This window comes from Osmerus mordax, chromosome 2 (genome assembly GCF_038355195.1).
Source record: "Osmerus mordax isolate fOsmMor3 chromosome 2, fOsmMor3.pri, whole genome shotgun sequence".
Lineage (NCBI taxonomy): Eukaryota > Metazoa > Chordata > Actinopteri > Osmeriformes > Osmeridae > Osmerus > Osmerus mordax.
The window spans coordinates 10,771,761-10,796,089 of NC_090051.1; the positions used below are offsets into that span (position 1 = coordinate 10,771,761).

Genomic DNA, 24,329 nt, shown 5'->3' on the forward strand with positions numbered 1-24,329 from the left:
AAGAGCATGTAGTTAAACAAATAACAATTAAACAACATGAACGTTGAAAGTGCTAGAGTGTACCTGTAGGGAAGCAAGCAACAATAATATAATTCACAGCGAGCACAAGTACTTAAATCAGTTACAGCTAACCAACAAGGGCAACAAGTCCCTCTATAAGTGTCATTGTGTTCCTGGAGGAAATGAACAAACATCTGACCCAACAAATCTTTCCTAAGTACCGTTGCACTCCCATACTCCATCATAGAACATCAAAGCTGGTCACCAGGGCCCAATTGTTCAAAAAGTTTAATCTGGAGTGGACTGACGTTGTGTCCTTCGGCAAGGCACTTCACCCTACTTGCCTCGGGGGAATGTCCCTGTACTTACTGTAAGTCGCTCTGGATAAGAGCGTCTGCTAAATGACTAAATTTAATGTAATGTAATGTTTCAAAATCTGAAAAAGGCTTAAATGTCCTGTAGTTCACAAAATCATCATATAAATATATGTATATACACTACATGATACAAATACAGTTTTATTTGACACATTTCTAGTTTTATTACATTTTGATCCTGAAATCCACCCTGAATCCACCCTTCTGCTGGGATCAGAATGATCTTGATTTTTTAGATCAAAGGTATCCCAGTCCTACTAAAATGTTTTGAACAACACATATTGAAGGTTTGATCCAGATCAAAACCAAGACTGGATTACGTGATCTCATCCAATTTCAGAATCCTTTTTTTTTTTTTTTAAACAACCCATTTTTTAAATTTGATCCAATCCAATAACCCAAATCCGATCACATCACTTCTGAACAACTGGCCACAGAAAATTGTCTGTGGCTATGCTCCAATCCTCAACATCCATCCATTAATTTCTATTGGCTATATTTCACCACAAAATAGGCTATTTCTGAGCTGTCTGAGCAATTTAGCCTTTTTTGTGCAAATTTTCATTTCATTTTGTCGGGCGATCATTTGATGGAGAGGCCGTAAGCTAGAAACTTTATGGCTTTATATTTGAACTGTGAAGTCAACCAATCAGCCTGACGCCATGTGAAAGGCTCAACCGGGTGAGTTGAGAACCGAAATTAGGAATAGAAATGTGCGTGTCTTATCGAATCCACGGTTCTTGGAAATTTGGAATCTTGATACGTAGGCCGAATCCCAATTCTCTGTCTTATCCCTACCCTTTACTCCTACCCCTTAGTTTTGCATGTTCACGTGAGAGTAAGGGCTGTCCCAATACTCGTTTTGATCGAGGGGTAGGGGTACATACCCCTTAAAACTAAGTGTTTTCGGGAGCTTACTTGAAACCAAGGGGTATGTGAACACTGCGCAACCGGCAACAATGGCGGCCAGATCATCCAGAGTCCGATAAATGTAATATTTTTGGCTTAAATAATTGATTTCAAAATTACGACAGTCTTGATTTGTGCTCTACACTGTACATATATATTTGCAACCATGTTCTTAATTGAAACGTTTAAAAAAATCGCTCATATCCTGATATAGATCTTTTCATATCCCGATAAGATACATAGCACGATATGGAACATTTTCTTAAAGTTCAATGAATAAATAGTTATTTAAAATGTCTACATGGAGAAGCCAATTTCTTATATAAAAAAATTTATTGGACAAATAAAAAGTACTTACTCATATTTGATAATAAAAAAAAAATGTAAGTCAAAGAATTGCGACCATTTTGGTCGCATATGCTCCTGAAATGTTATCTGTGAGACCTCAAAATATATTTGGGAGAGTAGCAGACTACTTAGCAGACTACTTTGTAGGCTTCATAATTCACTGGACAGGTTTAAGTGGACACTGCACCTTTGAAGGGCGCAGTGAGGTGTGGGCTACGTTGTGGGTAGCTAGCTACGTTTTCTGTTAAAGTATTGTCTTTGTAGGCCCACTTGAATAAACGACACACAAAGCTGTCTGTGTGCCAAAAGGTAAAAGTCTGCCGACCTTCCGTCTTTCCTACTCCTTACAGAAGCATTTGTGTGAGTGCAAATATCTGTTGTGGTGCGTCATGTTTTCATTTCTCTACAAAATGCTTGCTAATTGCACAGTAGTATGTGCCTGCTTTGAGCTCATACAGTGACTGGTCCACCGTTCTATCCAATGTTACATAACCAATTAAACTTAATTTTTAGACACAATGCAACCATTTGGTCGCAGTCTAGAGACCTGGCTCATAATTGTTTTTGGCACTCATGTACAGTGGTTTAAAATGTCTTACATATCCACCAGTAACACCAAGTCTGTATTCTGTTCCATGAGAGCTGTGAAATGTGTTGGGTCTCTAAGGTCAGAGAAAACAATACTTTATAAGAAAGTCATGTTTTGACATTTTATCTGTGTTTTTTCTTCCAATGCATGTTTACGACTGGCCAACATTATGTTGGTTTGATTTCAGGGTCTACAGTATGACCATTACGAACTGGGCAAGAATGCTGATCCAAGTACAGAGGAGAACGTGCAGTTCAAAAATGCCTTAACCGTTCACCCAGTGTCTGACCCGGAGCAGATGTACCGGCTGCACAGACACTTCACTGAGATAGAACTTCGGAGGACGTACGACGAGATCACCAAGCTGCAGGTAAACCATGCCCTTAACCTTTGTGTTATCTTCGGGTCATTCTGACCCATCAGTCATTGTGACCCACCGTCGTATTGCGACAACTTTACCGCATACAAAAACAAAGTGAGGAATTTTCTTTTAACCGTCGGGCTGTCTCAGAACCCCCACATTGCGAAGGTTAAAAGAAAATGCTATTTATTGTTTTTGAATTGGGTAAAATTGGTTCGACGATGGTTCGTTGTGAACCTTTGGGTCATGTGACCCGAAGGCAGCACAAGGGTTAAAGCCCTCTCTTTGCTATCATTAGGTCTTCACAGATTCAGCTGAAGATTCTTTTGAATAGTTCAAAGTGTCTGAGTGTGTTATATTGTGTCATCACTCTTCCAGGACATTCATAGACCTGCTGTTCATGTATTGTAAAATGTCTCCACAGGCCGAGATCAAGAATGTGAGTAAGGTTGCATTCGATGGAAACCGGAGTTCCCAGTGGCCAGTGGGGATCAGCCCTCCCTTTGAGCCCAAGTCTCGGTTTGAGGTTCTCAGGTGGGACTACTTTACAGAGGAGCAGATCTACTCCTGCATCGACGGTTCCCCCAAGTGCGAGCTGCGTGGGGTTGACCGCCTAGATGTGGCGGATGTCATTGATGTGGCAATGGGGGAGCTGAACAAGAAGTACAAGCCGGTCCTCCATCTGAAGAAGCAGCATCTCGTCAATGGCTACAGGCGCTTCGATCCGACCCGAGGAATGGAGTACACTCTGGACCTGCAGCTGGAGGTGGTCAACCAGAAAGGCCGTAGCAGATCCATCACCAAAAGGGTCCATCTGGTGCGTCCCCTAAGCCGTATTGAAATCATCCCCATGCCCTATGTCACGGAGGCTACTAGGATCCACATCATCTTACCTTTGAACCTTCAGGACCGAAACTACGTCAACCATTTCCTGGAAGTGTTTGCCTCGAATGCCTTCGAGACCAGCGAAAACACCATCCTTACGTTCTTGTTTATCTATGACCCACTAGAGGCCCAGCAGGTCAACCAGAACGACATATTTGCAGGCGTGAAGGCCCAGATCAATGCCTATGAACACAAGTACCCCACAGTGAAGATCCCATGGATCAGTGTGAAGACAGAAACCCCTTCCCAGATCAAGTTCATGGACATAATCTCCAAGAAGCACCCGGTGGACACTCTGTTCTTCATCGCGAACGTCAACACCAATGTCAATGCTGAGTTCCTCAACCGTTGCCGAATGAACTCCATCAACAACTGGCAGGTGTTCTTCCCCATTCACTTCCAGGACTACAACCCGGACCTGGCCTACCACAACACGCAGCCCCCAGCCACCATTGACATGGTGAAGGACGCAGGCCTCTTTGACCGCAGCTCCTTCGAGGAAGCCTGCTTCTACAACTCTGACTACATGACAACACGGACACACATGGCCGCCGATGTGCAGGAGAACGAGGAGATCCTGGAAACCCTGGATATCTATGACATGTTCGTCAAGTACTCAGTCCTGCACGTGTTCAGGGCGGTGGAGCCCGCCTTGCACCAGCAGTACCGATACCAGGCCTGCAACCCGAGGCTCAGTGAAGACATCTACCACAGGTGTGTCCAGAGCAACCTGGTCAGCATGGGGTCACGGTCACAGCTTGCCATGCTGTTGTTTGAACAAGAGCAAGGGAATAGCACTTGAGCCTATCCTGAAACTCTTGATAAACTCCCAAGTGTACATGTGTGAGTGTATATGTGCAAATTAAAGTGTGTATAAAATCAGATGCAATACATTCCTAAAGAAACCTTTTTTGCTAAATGTTTACAGTGCAAATGTGCTGTCCATATCAGAGAGATGTTGGAACCAAATGTGTGCATGATTCCACATTATCGAGCGAGGAGCCTAAGCTTTGTTATGACAGGTCACCTTTGACATGGTTGTTTTACACTACAAAGATTCCTTAGGCAATGTGATTCTTAAGGGTATGGCTTTAAGATGTACAGCTTTTGATACTTGCCTGTTTGCAGTTAAGTAATCTCTTACCAAAGCACATTTCTGTTGATATGCCTTCAATATGATCCCTCTGTCACGCCTTCATATTTATAGTTATATTGTCATAATTAAACATTTCATAATTGATACATATGTCAATAGTTGCACAGAATATTAAAAGTTAAAACAATTGTTATCATATTTTTCCTTACATTTCCCACACTATATGCAGTTTTACATATTATTTAACATCAAACCCTTTTTTATTATGCAGTGAGAGATTTATCATTTTTAAATGGTACTATGTTGGTAGCATGTTGTTATTTTAGCACTGACATGTTGAAGGGATTATTATATTATACGAAAAGTTGTTACCATAGCAAGGTCCACATATGACCTTCAGAATTTAGAATAGACTGTCTGGACAAGTCTTGTATATCGCTGAAGGTCAAGTTTGTGGTGCTAACAGAGCACATAGATGTGGTCATGGATATTCTACCAGTATAGTCCTAGTGATTACACAAAAGAAAGGACTTGTTGACAATAAACCATAATAAATATTTATTTAAATAAATATTTGAACATGGTTGAAATGTAGTATGTAGGCTAGTTTAATAATGTATACATTACATGAATGTTATCTGTCCAGAACAACCAAAGGAATAGGATATTCCTCATGTCCTATGTCATAAATGTCTTTGCCATGACCACTTTCTTCCAAACTTTTCATCCAATTTACATTTGAACCCATAAAATGTTAAAATTGTTACATAGAATGGGTTGTGGGCACGTGTGTAAATGTATTCCATGCAACCAACAGCTCTGCATTATTTCAGTGTTGTCCAGACAGATGCCTTCAGGGGAGTGGATGTAGCTGGTACTAGATGTTTTAAGCAAGTATGTGCAATATTGTATAGATGATGATGATGGTGAAATCGGATAAATGTCCAATTGAGGACAGGGCTAATTTCAAAATGTATAGCAAGTATAGTAACATGATAAATATTTATCAAATGATTACAATAGCAATGTACTCTGTCACTCAATGCTGACTGTGACATGGCCTACATTAAAACTGAATTCGCAATGACAGTTTTGTTTTGTGTTAATTGATACACTTGAATACACTGTAAATGTATTTGATTCAAACAATATTGTATTTTGTTGAGAAAAACACTAAATACTTTTAATCTTTCATGAAATGAATGCAAATATATAAATTACTCTTATCAGCCTATATTGTATAAGTGTAATTGCATACAGATTTCTGTATGTTTATGTTCATAATTTCACTAAAACCGAATGAGATTACATTATGCAAATTGAGTGCAGAAACTCAAATAGATTGCCGCAGTATTCCCAGTGTGTATGTAGGATATATATGAATATATATGTTCTAAGTGTACTACGCTCTGGATTTAACTTTTTGTTTGTTGAGTTTGACTGGTAGTATTTTACTACCAGTAGAATTCCAATATGGGATTCATTTATGAATCATCCATTTGAAATGTGCAGCGTATCACAATGCATTTCCAATTATAGTGTTAATGATGGCCATTACTGGTCGACCTTGACAGTTTGTAAATTAAATGTGTATCTTTCTTTTTTAAAGCAGCCAAACTAAGACTGTACAGGCTGAATAGGTCCTGTTTCTTGTATCAACGAGAAACATTTACTGGTTCCTTTTGTGCTTCAAAAGTTAGAGTTACGAGGCATAAAGAGTAACGTATAAATCTTGAACATGCATATAACATTAAATTATAAATGAAAAATTAACTGACTTATTGTAAATATAAAATAAACCAAATTTAATTATGAACATGTCTTGGTTTTCTTCTGTATTGTTTGATGTTGAGGCAGGAGTAAGTGGCTATATGTAACTTTCCGTGAAGTTGACGACACTGTCCTTTAGGTGTCACCAGATGAGCACGTTCATCCACAGTGCCCTTACCAGTGTGGTTAAATCGTCAACCCTCTGGACTGGCTGGACAACAGTTAAGAAAGGCAAAATGTCCCTAATTCCTATTTAAGAGTTTCTTCTAAATATTATACTAGTCAATTCTAACAAGATTCGGTTGAGAGCAGTACCGTAGGTGAATGCCTTTACCAGAGTCAGAGGTAATTTGGAGAGGGAAATTGCCTTGAGTAATTATAGTCTTTTAAGGACCTATACACGCCACACTGAGGTATGCTGTAAAACCACCTAACTATACGGCAGTGGGTTGTAAATGGTATGTAATTTTTTTGTGCTCCATTTTGCATACAATCCAGGACTTTCTCCACTCACAGGGGCACAATGTCAACTCAAGAATTCCTCAGAAAAAATAAAAACTCAGAGGACTGACATTTAATGTCTTAAAAATGTATGCCTCAACATTGAATGTATTATAACAGTTTATAGTTGGCGCTGTTGGCTACTTTAGGTCAGTTCGTCAGTCAGTGTAAACCATTGACAATTAACTTGTTTTTAGGAATTCTTTCTCTCACTCGATCTAGCTTTTCAATGTATCCCAAGGACTGAATGTACTCGAATGTGAACTTAAGTGTTGTGTGAACACTTTTGTGTTTAGCAATTTCTGATATGAGTGCAGAACATCAATCCTCAGATCCTTAGATCTGCTGAAATCCATGTTAAAGGAAGGAGATTGTATGGAGATTAAAACTCTACACAGGAGATAATATAGGAGGCATTTAATTTTACCAATCTAAACTTCAATATTTATTGTACTTACCATAACATTTATAAAATGTGTTCTAACAGAGGAAACTGTCACAATTTCAGACTTCTGTACAAAATGTCATAGGTGTTCCTTAGTAACTGAGTGAACTATCCAATTTCCACGTCATACAGCTGTTTCTTTGAATTTCGTGGATTCATTCCTGGTTTGGAAAATGTTAGCAGTCAGGAGGTCATCCCTTGCTGTCTTTATGTGGAACATTCAGTGGAAATGAGACAAATTAGCAATACACCAATAGACCTCATAGACTGATTAACGTACATGTTGTGAATATACAAAATACTAACAGGATCACAGAAGATTTAAAATTTGATCTGAACTGGTTTAATTTGGTGGAACGAAAGATAAAAAAAAGGAGGAGTATCAGATTCAGACTGATTGAAAAATATTTTTAAATATGTGTCGGTTACAGCTTGTTAAGAGGGGAAATACCAGTCTAGTCAGCAGCTTCACCACTTTGTCACATAGTGCTGTGTGCACATGTACATGCTACAAAGTGCAAACGTATTCTCTGTTTTCTTAACGATTATTATGAGGAGAATCCTCCTTATCCATTCTAGATATTTTAGCTTCAGACAACTGTCAAAGAATTACATTGACACAGGGCTTTCACAGTTGCACAGCACTGCCTATGAATGTGTCAGAAGATAGTATTATTGATGACAGAAGGGAAGTTTGCTATGCACAACCAGTGCAGCCTGCCATCAGAGACTGTGATTGGGAACCTTTGAAAATGTCATAGTGAGACATGATTATGAATATTAAATAGTGATGTAAGGTTTATGATTGCTTGACATGGAGGGGAGGTCCTCTCAAAGGCTAATGGATGTAGAATTTCATTTGTGGACTTGGTGGTCTAACAAATCTATATTCAGACTGCGGACCCAGTTCATCTGCAAGGTTGTTATCAACCAAAGAAACGGGATGAAACACAAAAATATTCAGAGAAAACTAGATTCAAAAGTTTGATTATAACGTAACCGTATGCTACTACTACTACTACTGTGAGGTATCATCAGTTGATCACTTTGTGGAGTTCCCTCCACATGGTCTAGGTCCTGGACCCCCACTGTGGATTGTCAGAAAAAGAGCAGTAAAAGTGATGGGTCTTTCAACGAAGCTCAGCATCTCTCTTCGGAGAATTGACAGCTGTTTGGCTCCTGGCTCAGACACTCCCATCACAACCTCAGCAATAACAGGGGGCATAAATATTACTTTTAGAAGTCACTTAACTTCCTCACTTTCAGTTTGGAAAGGACTCCCTTTTGGGCTTTGTCTTTTAAGAAAGCACGTGTTTTTGAAAGGACACTGTCCAGTGTGCTCACCGATGTGTGCTAGAGTACACACACAAAATCATGTACCTATCTCTGATCTGTCACCTTTCCTTACTTAGTTTTTCCCTTCTTGCGCCTGCTTACGATCACAGTGGGCTGAACAGTATTCTACCTAGGATGGTTTGTATTGAACTGTGAAAGACTTGAAGAATGCTTAAGTAATGTCATTACATTTTTGAGGGGCATATTTCAAGTAGCATTCTGTTACTTGCTTTAGCTTGGGTCAAAAGAAAAAATCGGAATTGTTTCTTTATAGTATCAGCATCTTTCTTATTTTCATTTTGGGTTTTTAGTCGATCCAGGTGAGTAAAAATAAAACTATAAAAAAACACAATATGTATTATGTCTATACATGTTTGTTGGTCAGAGAAAAAGTCTGCTTCTTCCTCATTAATAGACAAGTACGTGTCAGTGTTTTATAACCTACAACCATCTCTTCCAAAAATAAATAAATAAATATACCAAATAAGAATCACAGAGGGTTATACGTATATATACATACATACATATTAGCTCAACAAAGTCATAAATTGTTAAAAACAGTACTTTCTCTCTGCTGTGAGAGGTATGTACAGACATAATGTTTCTGCCCCCTTCACAACACTGCAGTCCCTGTTAGGATATAGTAGCTAATCGTGATATTGGTAATTTAAGACATGGTCTTTCAGGATAAAGGACATTTCCTTTGTCTAAAGCACCTTAATGCATTGGTCAGATGGTGATCTGTAGTAATACGCAACACCATTGTGTTGTGTATTACTCTGTTCTCTCATCTTGTACACAGTATAGAGGGGTCCTTATCCTATTTAATTAATACATACATAAATTACAATGATAGAAATGTTCTTTACGGGATAGTGTGTTAAGAGAGACAGAGAAATCATTTGAGGGCGGTGTGAGTGGGAAACAATAACGAGAAGTGATCAATTAAACTGATTATTCATATAAACCAGTTTAAGATGACATGCAGTCCTCTTCTTTTTCCCCATGTGGTGACCTCATACCGAAACGATCAGCCTAGAATTCACAGAGTCGCTGGCTCAGAGCGTGAGGGGTGAAAAATAGGTGCGGTCCTCGTACTGAACTGCAATATTGGTGCCTATTCTGTGCCTACATACAAATGGTCTGTAAGCAGCACAGGCTGAGTGTTCGACTTTGGCTGTAGCTTTCACTGGTGACAGCAAAGAAGGGTCAAACTGGGATCAGAGGGTCTGCTTTTGGGGCCCTGTCATAGCAGAGAAGGCACCTCATCTTTTGTTGTCATCAGGGTCAGACGGTCCGCTTTAGCAGGCGAAATCTTCGAACACACCGTGGCGACCATGGTGGGAGTGGTGGTTCGGTAGGATGGTGTTGGCGTAGGCCCCTTCCGGATGATTCCTTGTCAATCCTGACATGTCGCTGGATTCCTGTTGGGCCAAAAATATATAATAATTTGTTTTGCAGGCATTTTTCATCCAAAGAAACATATAAATAGATAGCGGATTATCAAGGATTTCAAGTGCAAAGATCTAACAGTACTTCAGTGGTTAGAGCCAAGGAACAATCTGGATTTCTACCAGGCAAGTGCAACAATGCAATGACATCTACAGTATAGCAAGAGGAACAGTCAGACAGTCTATACTTGGCTCAGTAAACCTAAACCTGGTGTGCTCTATAGCTAAAGACTGCTCTGTAATCCTGTTCAATAACAGAAAACTTTGATCTGGCCAACTACAGATTTTCAAATTTTGGGATCAAATCAGTCTTTGCAGTATTATTGCTATGAGTATGTTGACAAAACCTCTGAAATCTCAACCAACTAATTTCCCTTTATCTCTTGGCACAAATAACGCCATACATGTATTGCACACTCTGACCTGTGTTCTACCTCTATCAGTCTCACCTTGGGCTTCTCCAGGCCCACCGTTGCCACAGCGCTGGTCTGCTGCTGGTTGCTGTCTTCCTTCCGAGGCCTCAGTAGGCGCTGCAGCCTGTGCTTGATTACCTGGGGTAACATAAAATGCCAGCCGGGGGGGGGGGGGGGGGGGGGTGAATGTGTGTGTGAATGCAGGTGAACGTGTGTGTGTGGAAGGGAGCAGGGTGACAGAGAGCAAGTCAGAAGCTGACTCCATCATAACAGAAGCTAACATATCTGCAGAGTTCACATTTACATTTAGACATTTAGCAGACGCGCTTATCCAGAGTGATTTACAGTAAGTACAGGGACATTCTCCCCGAGGCAAGTAGGGTGAAGTGCCTTGCCCAAGGACACAACATCATCTGGAACGGCCGGGAATCTGGCCACCTTCTGATTACTAGCCCGCTTCCCTAACCGCTCAGCCACCTGACTCCCAGGGGGGATCAGGGGAGGATTTCCATATAATTTGCCTAGTACACGCAGGCCTTGCCCCTCAAACTCTTGACTGACACATCTACAGGTTTGTATCACACTTGAAAAGGTGTAGATGGAAGGCCTGAGATGGAAAGAATCTGAACCTTGAGAGACTCAAGTTGCCACTCGGTGATGGAGGCTTACAGGGAGTTCACAATGTAAAAACAAAATGCTGAAACACTTGTTACTAGGATCAAAAGAATTAATTGGATTGCTTGACATATTTCCACATAGCTAAATAATTCCTACAGATGAATGGGCTCCGAGGGTAGAAAATGCTAGTGGAAATATTTGGTTTAAATTAGGAATGGTTCATTCCAGTCTAAATGTGTTACCTATAAAAGTTTTTTTTATTTTTTTTAAATTGTACAGCATTTTACATTTGGGCCTTTATGTTTGGGACACATAGTAAAATAACAGTGCACCTCATATATGTAGTCCAATATTTCTATGATGGTCAGGATACTGGCTCCGATGAACAAGCCCATCTGGCCACCAATATCACCTGTAGATAATTCACAATGTCAGGGCCCTTTCCTGCTGAAGGGGGTCAACATCCACCCACTCGGTACTTTCAAAGCTCATAAACCATTGTCTAGACCAAGGCCGTAATCATAATATATATTGGGGTGGACACATCCCCCCCAATATTCAAATCTGGTCAAAATGTCCTCCCCAATATATTGATATAAAAATATAAATGTGCTACGCTACGACAGGCAACAAAGCACGCTGTCCGAAATCATCTTAACAAAAATTTAATTTGTCTCCCCCAAAGTTGACTCCATGGCTACGGCCTTGGTCTAGACAATTTTCATTGTTTATTGTGTTTGATTTTTTTTTTTTCGGTTGAAACTGATTTGAGTCCATTGTAAATATAGAAAGGAGGAGGAGAAAGGTGTGCAGCTGCAGACAATCCAAAGCAAGTTAAATGTTTCATGTGTTAACTGTTTTCATTGTTGTGGCCCTGCACGTTTCAACAAATAAATAAATTATGTTATCTGGTCATTATCTTGAAATTTCGCTCAGACCAAAAGAACCTGTCGCAAACAGCTTTCCAATTATAAAACCTTATCTCCAACAACATGAAACACAAATTATTACTCTCAAATAAGGAGAGAATATACAATATAAAGTGGCCATGGGAAAAAAACTCACCCAGCAAACCAGCCACGTCGTAGGCTTTCTTTTGTTCAATTGTTTCATAGTTGAGAGCTTCAAAGAAAATATCCAAAACAAGGAAGTTGTCTCTGGAAACATTTTGAAAAGTAAGAAAGAAGGTTCATAAAAGACAGAAGAATGTATTGGTCTGCGTCATTTCCATAGACTGTAAAAAGAATGGACGGTACTACAGCTCTGAAAACTGAAGCCAAAAAATCTTGATCGCTCCCTGTTGGCTAGCTGCAGTATAGGTCATAAATTCCCTCCATGTTAGTGAATGGGACAGACAAACCTAAATGCCAAATCTAAACGCATGTCTAAAAAGAATTCTCCCAAAGATGGTTTCTGTCATTTTAGGTAGTTCTTATCACGCTGATGTCTGTTCAAGTGCTAATTTTTCTGATCAGTTTGTTTTGAGTTAAAAAGGGGTTATTGTGTGCTTGTAATTGGGTCGGACGAGTGTATGGGTGGGACCTTGACACCACCACCCAATCACTATTGTGCAGACTATGGCTCCAAATGACATCACCAGTGCAAGATGGCAACACCCCTATCTGGGATATTTTGGCTTCATTTTTGTACAGTGGGAGGAAGCGGAGACGCGTTGTCCATTCTTTTTACAGTCAATGGTCATAAGACTGATTCACTTACATGCCTGGATACCATCAAAGAGAACAACTAATGATTACAGTTTCTCCCCTATACCACAAAGCATTTAAATGTCTGCCATACATAACCAGAGTAGCACTTTCATGTTAAATTAAATTAATTAAAACGAATCAAGTTAAGTTAGATTGTCGGATCCTGAGGTAGTGTCAGAGCAGTCATCTCCCCTCAGCTTTACAGAGCAGCCGGGCAGACAACATCCTACCTAATGTAGTCCTCAGACTTGTCGTACTTCCTGGAGAGGTAGCGGGCGGATCCCTTGCTGGGGATCTTGACCATGGAGAGTTCCTTGCCGTAGCGGGTTAGGTTACAGGGAGTCTCACAGAGGCAGGTGTCTCCTGTGCTCTTCTGGAGCAATGCTGGAAGACAAAGGCCCAACAGAGAGCCAGGTCTGGGTCAATGAGCCTGGTTGAATGGACCAGTGTAGCGTCAGGGTAACGTACAAGAACTATATACTCAGGTGATTACAAAATAGCTGAACAATGTGAGGTCCCTGTTTTCCTTGGTGCTGGTCCCACGTCTGTGCTGCAGGTGTTTGGTTATGATTGTATGCCTCAATAGGCTTTGTGTATATTTCTCACTCAGACAGATAGTACAGTTAAACATTTTAGTTGTTTTAACCCTTTAAGGTTGATGTTCCTTACCATACTTCATGGGAAATTACAATCACTTTTCTGTATCTGACATGCATAAATGTTAGACTGTCAATGTAGTACATGCATAAAAAAATTCTGGAATGCCAAATACATAAAAACAGACCACAATAGATTACTTCACATCGTCCCTCTTTTCAATACAACCCAGAACAAATAGAAAACTGATAATAGCAATTTTAATGCGATGAGTTGTGTGTTTTTTAAGCATTATAATGAGGTTATATGTATGCAGGACCAGCATAGCATCTATTTTCGGACAGAAGGATGAAATAATTTACCTATATAATAGAAATATATAAATTATCTTTTAAGTTATTACCTTTCACAAGGAGTGAATGTATTCATATTATTTGAGTAGAGGAGTGCGGCAGATATAAATATGGACCATTCATGTAAGATATAACTCACATTTAGCTCATCCACCCATTAAATGGGGTCGGATTCCATTGAAGAGATAATTACGTTTCTGGCTTATTTGGCTTGGAGATCATAATTGTACTGATACATCTCCCATTACCTAATAAACCCTCTCTTTTTTACGGCCGTCATAATGTCTTTGAAACATGCCACCTCCACATACTGATAACGACTGTGGGTGAGGGAGGGAGAGGAAACGAATAGAGGGAGAGAGACAGAGAGAAGGGAGGGGAGATAAAATAAGGGGGAGGAAGGGAAGAATGGGAGAGGGAGTTGGCTGAGAGAGGTAGAGAAAGGTCAGGGAGAGAGAAGGAGAGAAGGTGAGGGAGAGAAAAGAGGGAGAGAGGAGGAATGGGATAGAAGGAAGGTGAGGCAGGAGCTGTAGGATTCAGGCCAGTGACAGAATAGCAATGTCCGGAGAAGACAAAAGAGACTGCAGTGAGTGGCCCTGGCATTTGGGTCAAATTGACCTCCAGTAAAACATCAATAAGTAAGCAATTTCATTAAAAAAATCTCTTCCTGCAATCTCCAATTCAAAACATCGAAGCCCCAAATGACTTAATTATGGAACAAAATAACATGCACACACACAGAAAACGTTACTGATCACAGGGCATCTGCGACAATGAGCGGAACGTAAACAAACATGTCTTACCCAGCGCTTTGTCAACACACTTTATTTTACTGGGAGTGCAGATATCAGCGTTTCCTGCAGAGGAAAAACTGAAAATGAGTCAGATCAATCACATCCATAATGATAGCCTCCCTGCATCTCTGATGACACAGAGACGTCCCATTGAGAACAGCACTCATTTCCTCTGATCATTTGTCTCCTGATGAAAGTCAGGGGTTGGAGGGCGTAGAGTGGTGGGGGAAGATGAGTGTCTTCTACACCGCATCGACCATGTTGGACGTCTAGTCCTGATTGCACAGCAGAGCGAAATGCAACAGCCCCGCCCCAAAGGCATATTTAGAAAGCCTTTAAAATCCAATCAGGGTTCACCTCCTTACCCAACCAACACTGAGAGGGAACGTCTAATGACAATAACTCATCAGGAACGCAATTAATTGTGGATAATATGGGAACATTTTTGACAGTTGCTCAAGGAGCCCTCAGAGTTAATGTTTTGGGAGCATTCTTCTTTTCAATTTGCATTAGGAGAGATGAATTAGCAAATATTATAGCCAGTGTTCAGAGGAACAGAGGTTCCATTATGATGATGTGGGTTTACCTTTTGATTGTTCATGTGTGATTGTGTGTGTGTGTGTGTGTGTGTGTGTGTATGCAAAGCTGTGTCTCCATCCTTTCAGCTGGATCACAATAAGGGAGGCAAAGGAGTCAGCTGTATTGAGTGTCAGAGAGTTACTGAACATTAATGTTACTGAAATGTTCTCAACATTCAATAAGTTCAATTCACTTATGTACCAGAACAAACACTTTAAGACGTGTGTTTCTTTATTTTATTTAGAGGTAGAAAAATGAAGAGAGAGAGAAATAAGTGAGACAGAGAAAGAGAGGCAGAAAGAGAGAGAGACAGAAAAAACCTCCATACCAGGCATGTGCACCATCCTGCAGTTGCACTCGCGGACCACCTCGCTGGTCTCACAAAGCAGGCGACAGGCACTGATGCTGTATGTGTCGTAGCCCTGGATCACCTGCTCACTGGTGGAACGGCAATTTCCCCAGGGCTGGGGCAGGTAGGTCAACTGAGCACAGAGACATTGATTAGAGCCTTGGGTGTGGGCCCGACACAGGGACTCTGAGGAGAGGGGGAAGGGAGGGCTGGTGCGGTGAGGATGATAGGGGATGGAGGGGTGAGGAGGGGAGGTTGGAGAGGTAAAGAGGAAAGGGGGTGGAGGGGTGAAGAAAGGAAGGGTTGCAGAGGTGAGGAAGAGGGGGGCTGAAGAAATTAGATGGGAAAACAGGTGAAAAGGTAAAAAGGGGAAGGAGGTGAAGAGGACAGGAGGGGAGGGACTGGAGGGGTGATGAGGGGAAGGATGTGGTGAGGAGGGTATGGAAGTGAAGGGGTGAGGAGGGGAAGAGGGTGGAGAGGAGGGAGGTACAAAGGTGAGGAGGGGAGTATAGTTGGGTTATCAGGGTGGGAGTTAGATTAGAAGAGGGCTGGAGTTAAGGCAAATAGAGGGGATGGCTAGGCATGAGTTACAGTTGCGCCCCCATACATTTTTCATAGGGCTGGCCAGATGGGGCAAGAGAAAATCTTGGCGAGGCACACAAAAATCTAAACACATAACAATAATTTAAAAAAAGCGTCTGCCTCAAAAACACCTAGACAAAAAGCGCATATGGTATTTAACAGAGCTGTACTGACGTACCATCAGTGTGCAAATTATACAATGACAATCAGGGGGGTCAACTCAGTGCCCCCCCCCCCCCCCACCGACCCCCCCCGGGACGAAGTTCACCCCTGCCGCCGCCCCAACCAAGTAAATGGCACGACAACTCACTACTAAAACTACAAACACTATTGTTTGTAGTAGTTTGTAGTAGGGATGGGTATCGAGAACCGGTTCTTGTTTAGAACCGGTTCCCAGTGAATCGATTCCTTGGAATCGTAAGCAAAATTCCTTAACGATTCTGTTAACGATTCTCTGGGCCGTTAAACAATTAAAATTCTAAGTTTAATAATGGATTAAAAATCGATATGCTCAGTTCAATAATGGGACACGCGAATGTCTGTCTGAATAAACTATAAAAGTTTGCGCACGTATGCGCGAAGACAGACTGCAGCAAACATGGCAACTAGGAAGAAACGTTCTAAAGTTTGGTTGTATTTCACACGACAAAATGCCACTTGTAACGCGTGTAAAAAGTCTATTTCGTCAAAGGGAGGAAATACTACAAATATGAAGAAGCATTTGAACACACAGCATGGAATGAAGTGGAACGTCATGTGTTTGATGCATGCAGCAGCGCAGCTAACGTTCGCGCTTCATCTCTAACTATCTAAGATAGAGCTAAACTGCTCAAAAGTGATTACAACCACTTGTTACTGTGTGAAGCAATTTGCCTTTATTGTGTGTAGTCGATCTAGTTATCTTCTGTCCCGTCGTTTGAAGCATACATTTTAGCTCCGGCATTCGTCTCCCATTAGTATTGATCTTATTGATAATTTCACGTTATCGGGGCGGTGTGTGTTATCAGCAAACGTTCGCGTGTCGCATTATTAAACTGAGCATTTTAATTGTTTAACCTTTTAATAGTCCTGTTAAATGTGCCTGAAAACGCCTAAACAACATACCCAAAGTACATTGAAAGCTGTTGTTGAACCATTTGGAGTACATGCATGTAAATGGTCTCTTTTGAAAGGTGACACTGAAGTTATTTCCCCTGTTGTTAGGACCCCTGTAAGTCCTACTGGTGTTGAGTAATAGAAGCTTGAACACAAGGAAACTGAAAGTTTCTATCTTCGACTAGATTTTGTTTTGAAAACAGAGGCCTGAAGAGGCCTAGAGGTGGTAGGTATTAGCTAATTTCAGAGCCAGTCAAAGCCAGTTTGAGAAATTTGTTTAGAACGAGTGTGTGTGTGTGGGTGGTGCAGGACGCACAGACCTATTTGGCTGTAGAGGGGAACATCGATAAGAGAATCGATAAGGAATCGAATCGATAAGCAGGAATTGATAAGGAGTCGGAATCGTTAAAATCTTATCAATACGCATCCCTAGTTTGTAGTAATTTCTTTCTGAAATAATCTTGATCTTTGCTAAATTTGCAGAGTAACATATCTGACTGTTCATCACGAAATAAGGTTGTTGGAAATCTCTCCAGATTCTGACAAGCAATGAGACAGACAAATTAAGCTATCTTGCTTGATATAGAGCTAGCGATAGCTATCTTTTAAGTTGGTGTTTAACCATGTTTCTATCATTAACATTCTTGTGAATATTCTACAGCTAATTGCCATTACAAATACATTCGTGACAGATTGTTGTGGTATTAGATAGCAAACTTGCCTTACTTTCACTTTATCACGACGCAGAACGCACCGCTACACTGAGGTGATTCAACAAGCTTCTGTATTGCACACTGCCTGGTCACTCGCGCGCAGTGTTTATTGAGTGAATTTTTACTATGGCAGTCAGTGTAATAGTGTGTGATAATGTCGCGGGTCGTAAGGTGTTAATGGGATAATTGGTTGAGGGAGTGTTGGGTTGGATGATTGTCAACAGGTGCCGACTCCGGAGGGGGGCATGGTCGCTTGGCACACAAGCCCAGAAAAGAGGGACGCAGCACGAAGAGGGAGATTCCGGTAGACGAAGGACGAATGGCCTGTGGCCTACCCTGTGTGGAGAGTGTGAAGTGCAGACCTTGGTTTTAACGTGTGCGCATGATAGCGGTATAGTGCAATATTCTAACCTTCTAATTGAGGGCAGTGAGCTTCTTAGTCTAGTCATTGGGTGGGTGTGACAGTTTGCATAGGAGAGTCTAATTGTGGCAGCACACTTCGTGGGCAGCAGGTGGCAAAGGAGGGGCTAGGGCTTCTTTGGGCTGGTTCCATCCTAAAACCCGGTTCTTATGCCACACAAGGAACATTTGGGCCTATTCCAGCGTTGTATGCTCTCTTGGAGTTTACCATACCAAAGCCTTGTAATATGAATTTTTGTACCAAATAAAGTATAGTGATTTTTGCTACTTCTGTGTGTTCATCTGAGTTGTTGGGGATTACACCGAGGGCCCAGTGTTGTGGTAGAGAAGGTTGTTTGTAATTTACATCTCAAAGCCTTACCTCTCTGCGCGTTTTTTTCTGGCGTAGTCGGCAGGATCCCCAACGGTCAGAGATCATGACAGAGGAGCAGAATCATCCAGGCCCAAGCCAACGAGCTAGGTCGGACACCCCAGGGGTCAGTAATGAGCAGCCACCCCCTGGCTCTAACAATGAGTCATGTTATGTTACCCTGGTTTGTTGGTGCCCCCTGGATCCCCAAGTTTAGTGGGGAGGGAAATGTGATCACGTTTTGTAAGTGGAAGGCTCAGGTCGAAGCATTTTTGCGTGCCCAGGTTCTTAATTCCCAACAAAAAGTTGATTTCCTTTTGCATGCTTTGGATGGTAGGGCCCATAGGGAGGCAATGCTGCTGCCACACAATGACGCAAACTCTGACGTGAAGATCCTACTGGCTCTGTCCAAAAAGTATGGCGACCACCATTCCTCTGATGGCTTACGGGCCGAATTCTTTGAGTGTAGGCAGACAGCGGGGGAAGGGGTAGAATAATTTATTCTTCGTCTTCGTGAGTTCTTTTTCAGATGGCAACAAGTTGACTCCCGCCACGCCAGTCCAATGGAAAGGATCATCCAGACTCAGCTCGCCCGGGGGCTTTGGGAAGGACCAGTGAAAAGAGAGATCATGAGGCTGATCAGGCGTGCTTCACCGGGACTGACGTTTGAAGAGGCATGCAAGGAGGCAATGGCCGTGGAGCGGGAAGCCGGCCGTGAAGATGAGGCGTTAGCCTGTCAGACTCGCACAGAACCCCCGGAACGGGGCACATCACAACCACCGGCCCCTGCTAGGGATCTACAGCACCTCCGTGAGTCCTTTAGGGCAGAGTTAAAACAAGAGGTACAAGAAAAAATGGCCGTCCTAAGTAAGACTCTGGTGGAGGAACTGAGAGGGCAATACCGGCCAAAGGAACCCAGCCAAGGCCCCCCTTTTCGGAGGTACCCGCAGGGTAGTGACCGCCCAACCAACCCCAGACCACCTCCAGTGGGACGCTGAAGGGCGACAAATTTGCAGAGACTGTGGAGTGGCAGGTCACATCCAACGCTACTGCCCTCGTCGGCCTACTGCCGCGGGTTTTCATCTGCCTCGGCCACTGCAGGGCGAGTGACTGAGGCAGGGCCCTGTATGGCGGCCCCTAAGAGGACCGCAGTAGTGGGTCGGTGCCCTGAAGTGGAAGTTACCATCCGAGGGAGGAAGATTCCCTGTGTTTTAGACACAGGTTCACAGGTAACCCTTTTTAGCCACACTCTGTTTCAGAAATACTTTGGGAAGAGGTACTACGTGATGCGAGAGACCTTCCCTGGCTAACACTCAAGGCTGCAAATGGCCTAAAGATTCCTTATGTAGGTTATGCAGTGTTGGATTTCATAGTGGGGGGTTTAGAGATACCATCCAGGGGTGTCGTCATAGTCCAGGATGCTTGCCTGAGTACCGAATATGGGTTATTGGGTATGAATGTAATCTCGGAATGTTGGGAGGCTTTGTTTCAGAAGGGCCATCCGGGCGAGGTGGCTTTCAAGTCTATGGTTCCCCCAGCAGCCGAGAAAGCATGGGATAAAGCCTTTACCCTCTGCAGACGAGTGCAAGTTGACGAGCAGGTGTGGGGAGTGGCCAAACTCCAGCGACAAGCCCCTGTCTCTGTGCCAGCGGAGTCTGAGATCGTGATCTGGGCCAATATCCCCCAAAGACTCGACCGGAGTGATTGCCCGGTGCTCATCGAAGACCTCGGGGGTGATGCAGGGGAACAGGAGTGGCGTGTGGCCCGGACGCTAAGTTGGACTCGGGGAGGTAAAGTAATGCTGCGCATTTGTAATCCCCATGCTCACCCTGTGACACTCCCACAGAGACGGGCACTAGCCAGTGTGACCCAAATCAACTCCAAGGACGTGCGGGCACGTCACTGTCTGGTGCTTAGGGCCACGGCACCACGTGAAGTGGAGATGGACATACAACTGGTACCAGAGACCCCACCGGTGCCCGAGAGCCAACTGGCTGACCACCCAGCACTGGATCTTGTGAAGGGTTGACGACACCCCAGCAGCGGCAGCTGGCGGCACTCCTACACAAATGGACAGGGATCTTTGCGGCTAACGAAGATGACTTTGGCCACACCGCGGTAGTACAGCACCAAATTCCCACTTGCACTGCACCCCCGATCAGAGAGAGGTATCGGCCCATCCCGCCCAATTTGTATTCTGAACTGCAAACCCTGCTCCAAGGTATGTTGGATAGTGGGGTGGTTACTGAAAGCTCCAGTCCCTGGGCAGCCCCAGTGGTCTTGGTACGTAAGAAAGATGGCTCGTGGCGGTTTTGTGTAGATTACCGTAAGCTTAATGCAGTCACCCATAAGGATGCTTTCCCTCTGCCCAGGATCGAGGAGACCTTGACTGGGTTGAAACAGGCAGAGTGGTATTCAACGCTGGATATGGCGAGTGGCTACTGGCAGGTCGAGGTTGCCCCTGCAGACCAGGAAAAAACTGCATTTGCCACACCAGTGGGACTTAACCAGTTTTCACGGATGCCGTTTGGGCTGTGTAATGCCCCAGCTACATTCCAGTGTTTAATGCAGCGCTGCTTAGGGGCGCATGTACACGACCATCTCCTAATCTATCTGGACGACGTGATTGTGTATTCACCCAATTTCCAAAGTCACCTGCAACATCTGGAGATGGTGTTCACCCACCTAAGAGACCACGGCCTTAAACTTCAGCCCCGAAAATGCAGGCTATTCCAACGGGAGGTAAAGTACCTCGGACATGTGGTCAGTGGTCAGGGGGTCTCGACGGACCCAGACAAGACTGCCGCTGTGTGAGACTGGCCCACGCCTACCACGGTGAAACGGGTTTTCTCCTTTTTGGGGTTTGCGGGCTACTACAGACGCTTTTTCCCAGCCTTCGCCAGAGTGGCAAGCCCTTTACACCGCTTACTACAAGTTAAAACAGGGCGTGGGGTGGCTCCTGTGGCTTGGACACAGGAATGCCAGGAGGCCTTTGACAAGCTAAAACAAGCATTGCTCTCTACCCCAATACTCGCCTTCGCAGATTTCGCCCACCCGTTTAAGGTATACACAGATGCTAGCCTGGAGGGCCTAGGGGCCATCCTAGCCCAAATTCAAGGGGGTAGCGAGAGGGTCATTGCCTACGCCAGTCGCAGCCTTCTCCCATCTGAGCGTAATGACCAGAATTACAGCTCCTTCAAACTGGAGCTATTGGCCCTTAAGTGGGCTGGGACTGAGAAATTTAAGGACTATTTGTGGGGGGCCCAGTTCACAGTGGTTACAGACAACAATCCATTGGTGCACCTGGACACTGCTCGCCTGGGGGCGGTTGAACAGAGGTGGGTAGCACAGCTGGCTAATTACTCATTCAATATAAATTACAGGCCTGGGTCTTCAAATCAGAATGCAGACTTGTTGTCCAGACTCCCGGGCACACAGACAGCAGATGCACTGGCTGTTCAGGAGTTACAAGAGGAAGAGGTGAGCCCGGAACTAGGGGAGCAAGGTATGGAACCTTCGAAGGACTCATGGCAGGCACGGCAAATGCAGGACCCTGACCTCTGCCTACGAGAGGGTGAGTTACCCACCAAAGAGTTAAGGCGGAACTTCTCACCTGTACTTTGCCGGTTGTTGCAGGAATGGGACCGTCTGAAGGAACAACATGACTTCCTGGTAAGACGCATTGAGGAACCTGACACCCAGACACAAGCTGGTCAACTCCTGGTCCCTAAAGCCTATGCTTGTGGGCTGTGGAAGGATTACCATCAGATGACTGGGCATTCCAGTGCAGAAAAGGTCCTATCTGTCCTGCGCCGCCGCTTTTTCTGGGCTGGTATGGGTAAGGAGGTGCAAGCTTGGACCCGGGTTTGCGCCATATGTGCGGCCAGTAAGCTGGGAAGGGAGCCTCATGCTCCTCTCAAATCCATCAAGACCAGTTACCCGTTTGAAGTAGTGGGGCTAGACTATTTGGCTTTAGGTCGACCAACCGATCATTATCCCTATGTGCTTGTCATCACTGATCTCTTTTCCAGATATGCCCTGGCAATACCAACCAAGGACCAGACTGCAATAACGACAGTGAAAGCCCTTTGGACTTCCTTGATCCAGTCCTTTGGATGCCCGGAACGTTTCCTGACCGATCAAGGGGCAGCATTTGAGTCGGCATTGTTACTTCAGTTCAGTGCAATTTGTATGGCTGTGTGAAAGCACGTACCACCCCATATCACCCTCAGGGAAATGGTGCCTGCGAACGGTTCAATAAGACGCTGTTGGGGATTCTAAGCTTATTGGATCCGGAGATACACTCCCAATGGCACACACGGGTGCCTTTTCTTGTCCAGGCATACAATAACACTACACATTCCAGTACTGGGATGACCCCGCATTATGTTCTATTTGGGCGACACGCCCGTCTGCCTTTGGACATGCTACGAGGTCACTCCCCCGCAACAAAAGGAAACCCTGGAAGGGTGGGTTCACCACCATCACCGGTCCCTATGTGACGCTTACGCAAGGGTTAAAGAACAGGCATCCCGCCGGCAGGCTTGGGATCAAGCTCGCTACAACAAAGGCCCTCAAGCACTCCTCTTGCTTCCAGGTGAACGCGTTTTGACCCAAAACTTTAGAAGAAGGGCCCAAGGGAAGCTTGCACCCCCGATGGTTTCCCAAGCCATTTGTAGTTATCTCCCAGGTACATCCAGATCAACCGTGCCCTTCACCGAAACAATCTCAGGCCTTGTCCGGCCGACATATTTCCGTCCCCAGGCCCCTCGGAGGCGGAGACTCCTCCGTCACCATGTCCCCCAGAGCGAGTGGTTTTCCCGCTGGACTTCTTGCTATTGTCTCCTAATCTGTCTTATTCCATTCCCCAGTCCAAAGAAACCCGGCGGATTGATCCATATTCCCCCTTCCTCGAGCGGCAAGAAGCTGATGTTGTTACCCCTGATTCGGACAGCGAGACTCACGCCACTAGTCCTGAGCCCCGGCCAGTATCAACCTCTGTCCTCGGTGCACCTGCAACTGCTTCCTTGCTAGTACCTGAGCCTCCTACCCCGGATTCAGATCCTTCCATCCTCGAGCAGCAAGAAGCTGACATTGTTACCCCTGACCCAGACAGTGAGTCTCGCCACACTAGTCCTGAGCCCCGGCCAGTATCAACCTCAGCCCTCGGTGCACCTGCAACTGCTTCCTTGTTGTTACCTGAGCCTTCCACCCTAGACACTGATGGGGGCAGCCTAGAGGAGGAAACTCAGCCGGTAGCTCCTACTAATACTAACTTGCGGCATTCCAACCGTAGTAACTTTGGGATGCGGCCTATCCGCTTTAGGCAAATGTAGTGGTCGGGACGACCACTGGTAAAGTGGGGGGGTAATGTCGCGGGTCATAAGGTGTTGATGGGATAATTGGTTGAGGGAGTGTTGGGTTGGATGATTGTCAACAGGTGCCAACTCCGGAGGGGGGCGTGGTCGCTTGGCGCACAAGCCCAGAAAAGAGGGACGCAGCACGAAGAGGGAGATTCCGGTAGACGAAGGACGCTACAACCCCAGTGGCAATGAGAACCGCCGGACGAAGGGACGTTCCACAACTTAAGCTGGTGAAAAGCATGTTATTTAAGTGGCCTGTACTAACCGAACTACCATTATATCTTGCTAGTTACGAAGAGTGACACGCATCAGACCGCAACAGCATCGG

At 44.1% G+C, this 24,329-nt stretch overlaps 2 protein-coding genes across 3 annotated transcripts in view; one reads left to right on the forward strand and one right to left on the reverse strand.

The window, feature by feature from the left end:
• The window catches only part of chpfa (chondroitin polymerizing factor a), a 33,827-nt gene extending 27,446 nt beyond the window's left edge, over positions 1 to 6,381 (forward strand). For both annotated transcript variants that reach the window (XM_067254936.1, XM_067254943.1), the window contains exons 3-4: positions 2,411 to 2,593; positions 3,009 to 6,381. In XM_067254936.1, coding sequence (XP_067111037.1) covers positions 2,411 to 2,593; positions 3,009 to 4,271 — 1,446 coding nt within the window. In that variant the 3' untranslated portion in view covers positions 4,272 to 6,381. The remainder of the gene's footprint in view (positions 1 to 2,410; positions 2,594 to 3,008) is intronic.
• A 918-nt stretch (positions 6,382 to 7,299) lies between these two features.
• Positions 7,300 to 24,329, reverse strand: part of asic4a (acid-sensing (proton-gated) ion channel family member 4a) — a 99,213-nt gene continuing 82,183 nt past the window's right edge. Inside the window, exons 4-10 of the mRNA XM_067254954.1 lie at positions 15,459 to 15,612; positions 14,561 to 14,614; positions 13,038 to 13,191; positions 12,164 to 12,255; positions 11,431 to 11,510; positions 10,517 to 10,618; positions 7,300 to 10,040 (exon numbers count right to left, since the gene is read on the reverse strand). Coding sequence (XP_067111055.1) covers positions 9,918 to 10,040; positions 10,517 to 10,618; positions 11,431 to 11,510; positions 12,164 to 12,255; positions 13,038 to 13,191; positions 14,561 to 14,614; positions 15,459 to 15,612 — 759 coding nt within the window. The 3' untranslated portion in view covers positions 7,300 to 9,917. The remainder of the gene's footprint in view (positions 10,041 to 10,516; positions 10,619 to 11,430; positions 11,511 to 12,163; positions 12,256 to 13,037; positions 13,192 to 14,560; positions 14,615 to 15,458; positions 15,613 to 24,329) is intronic.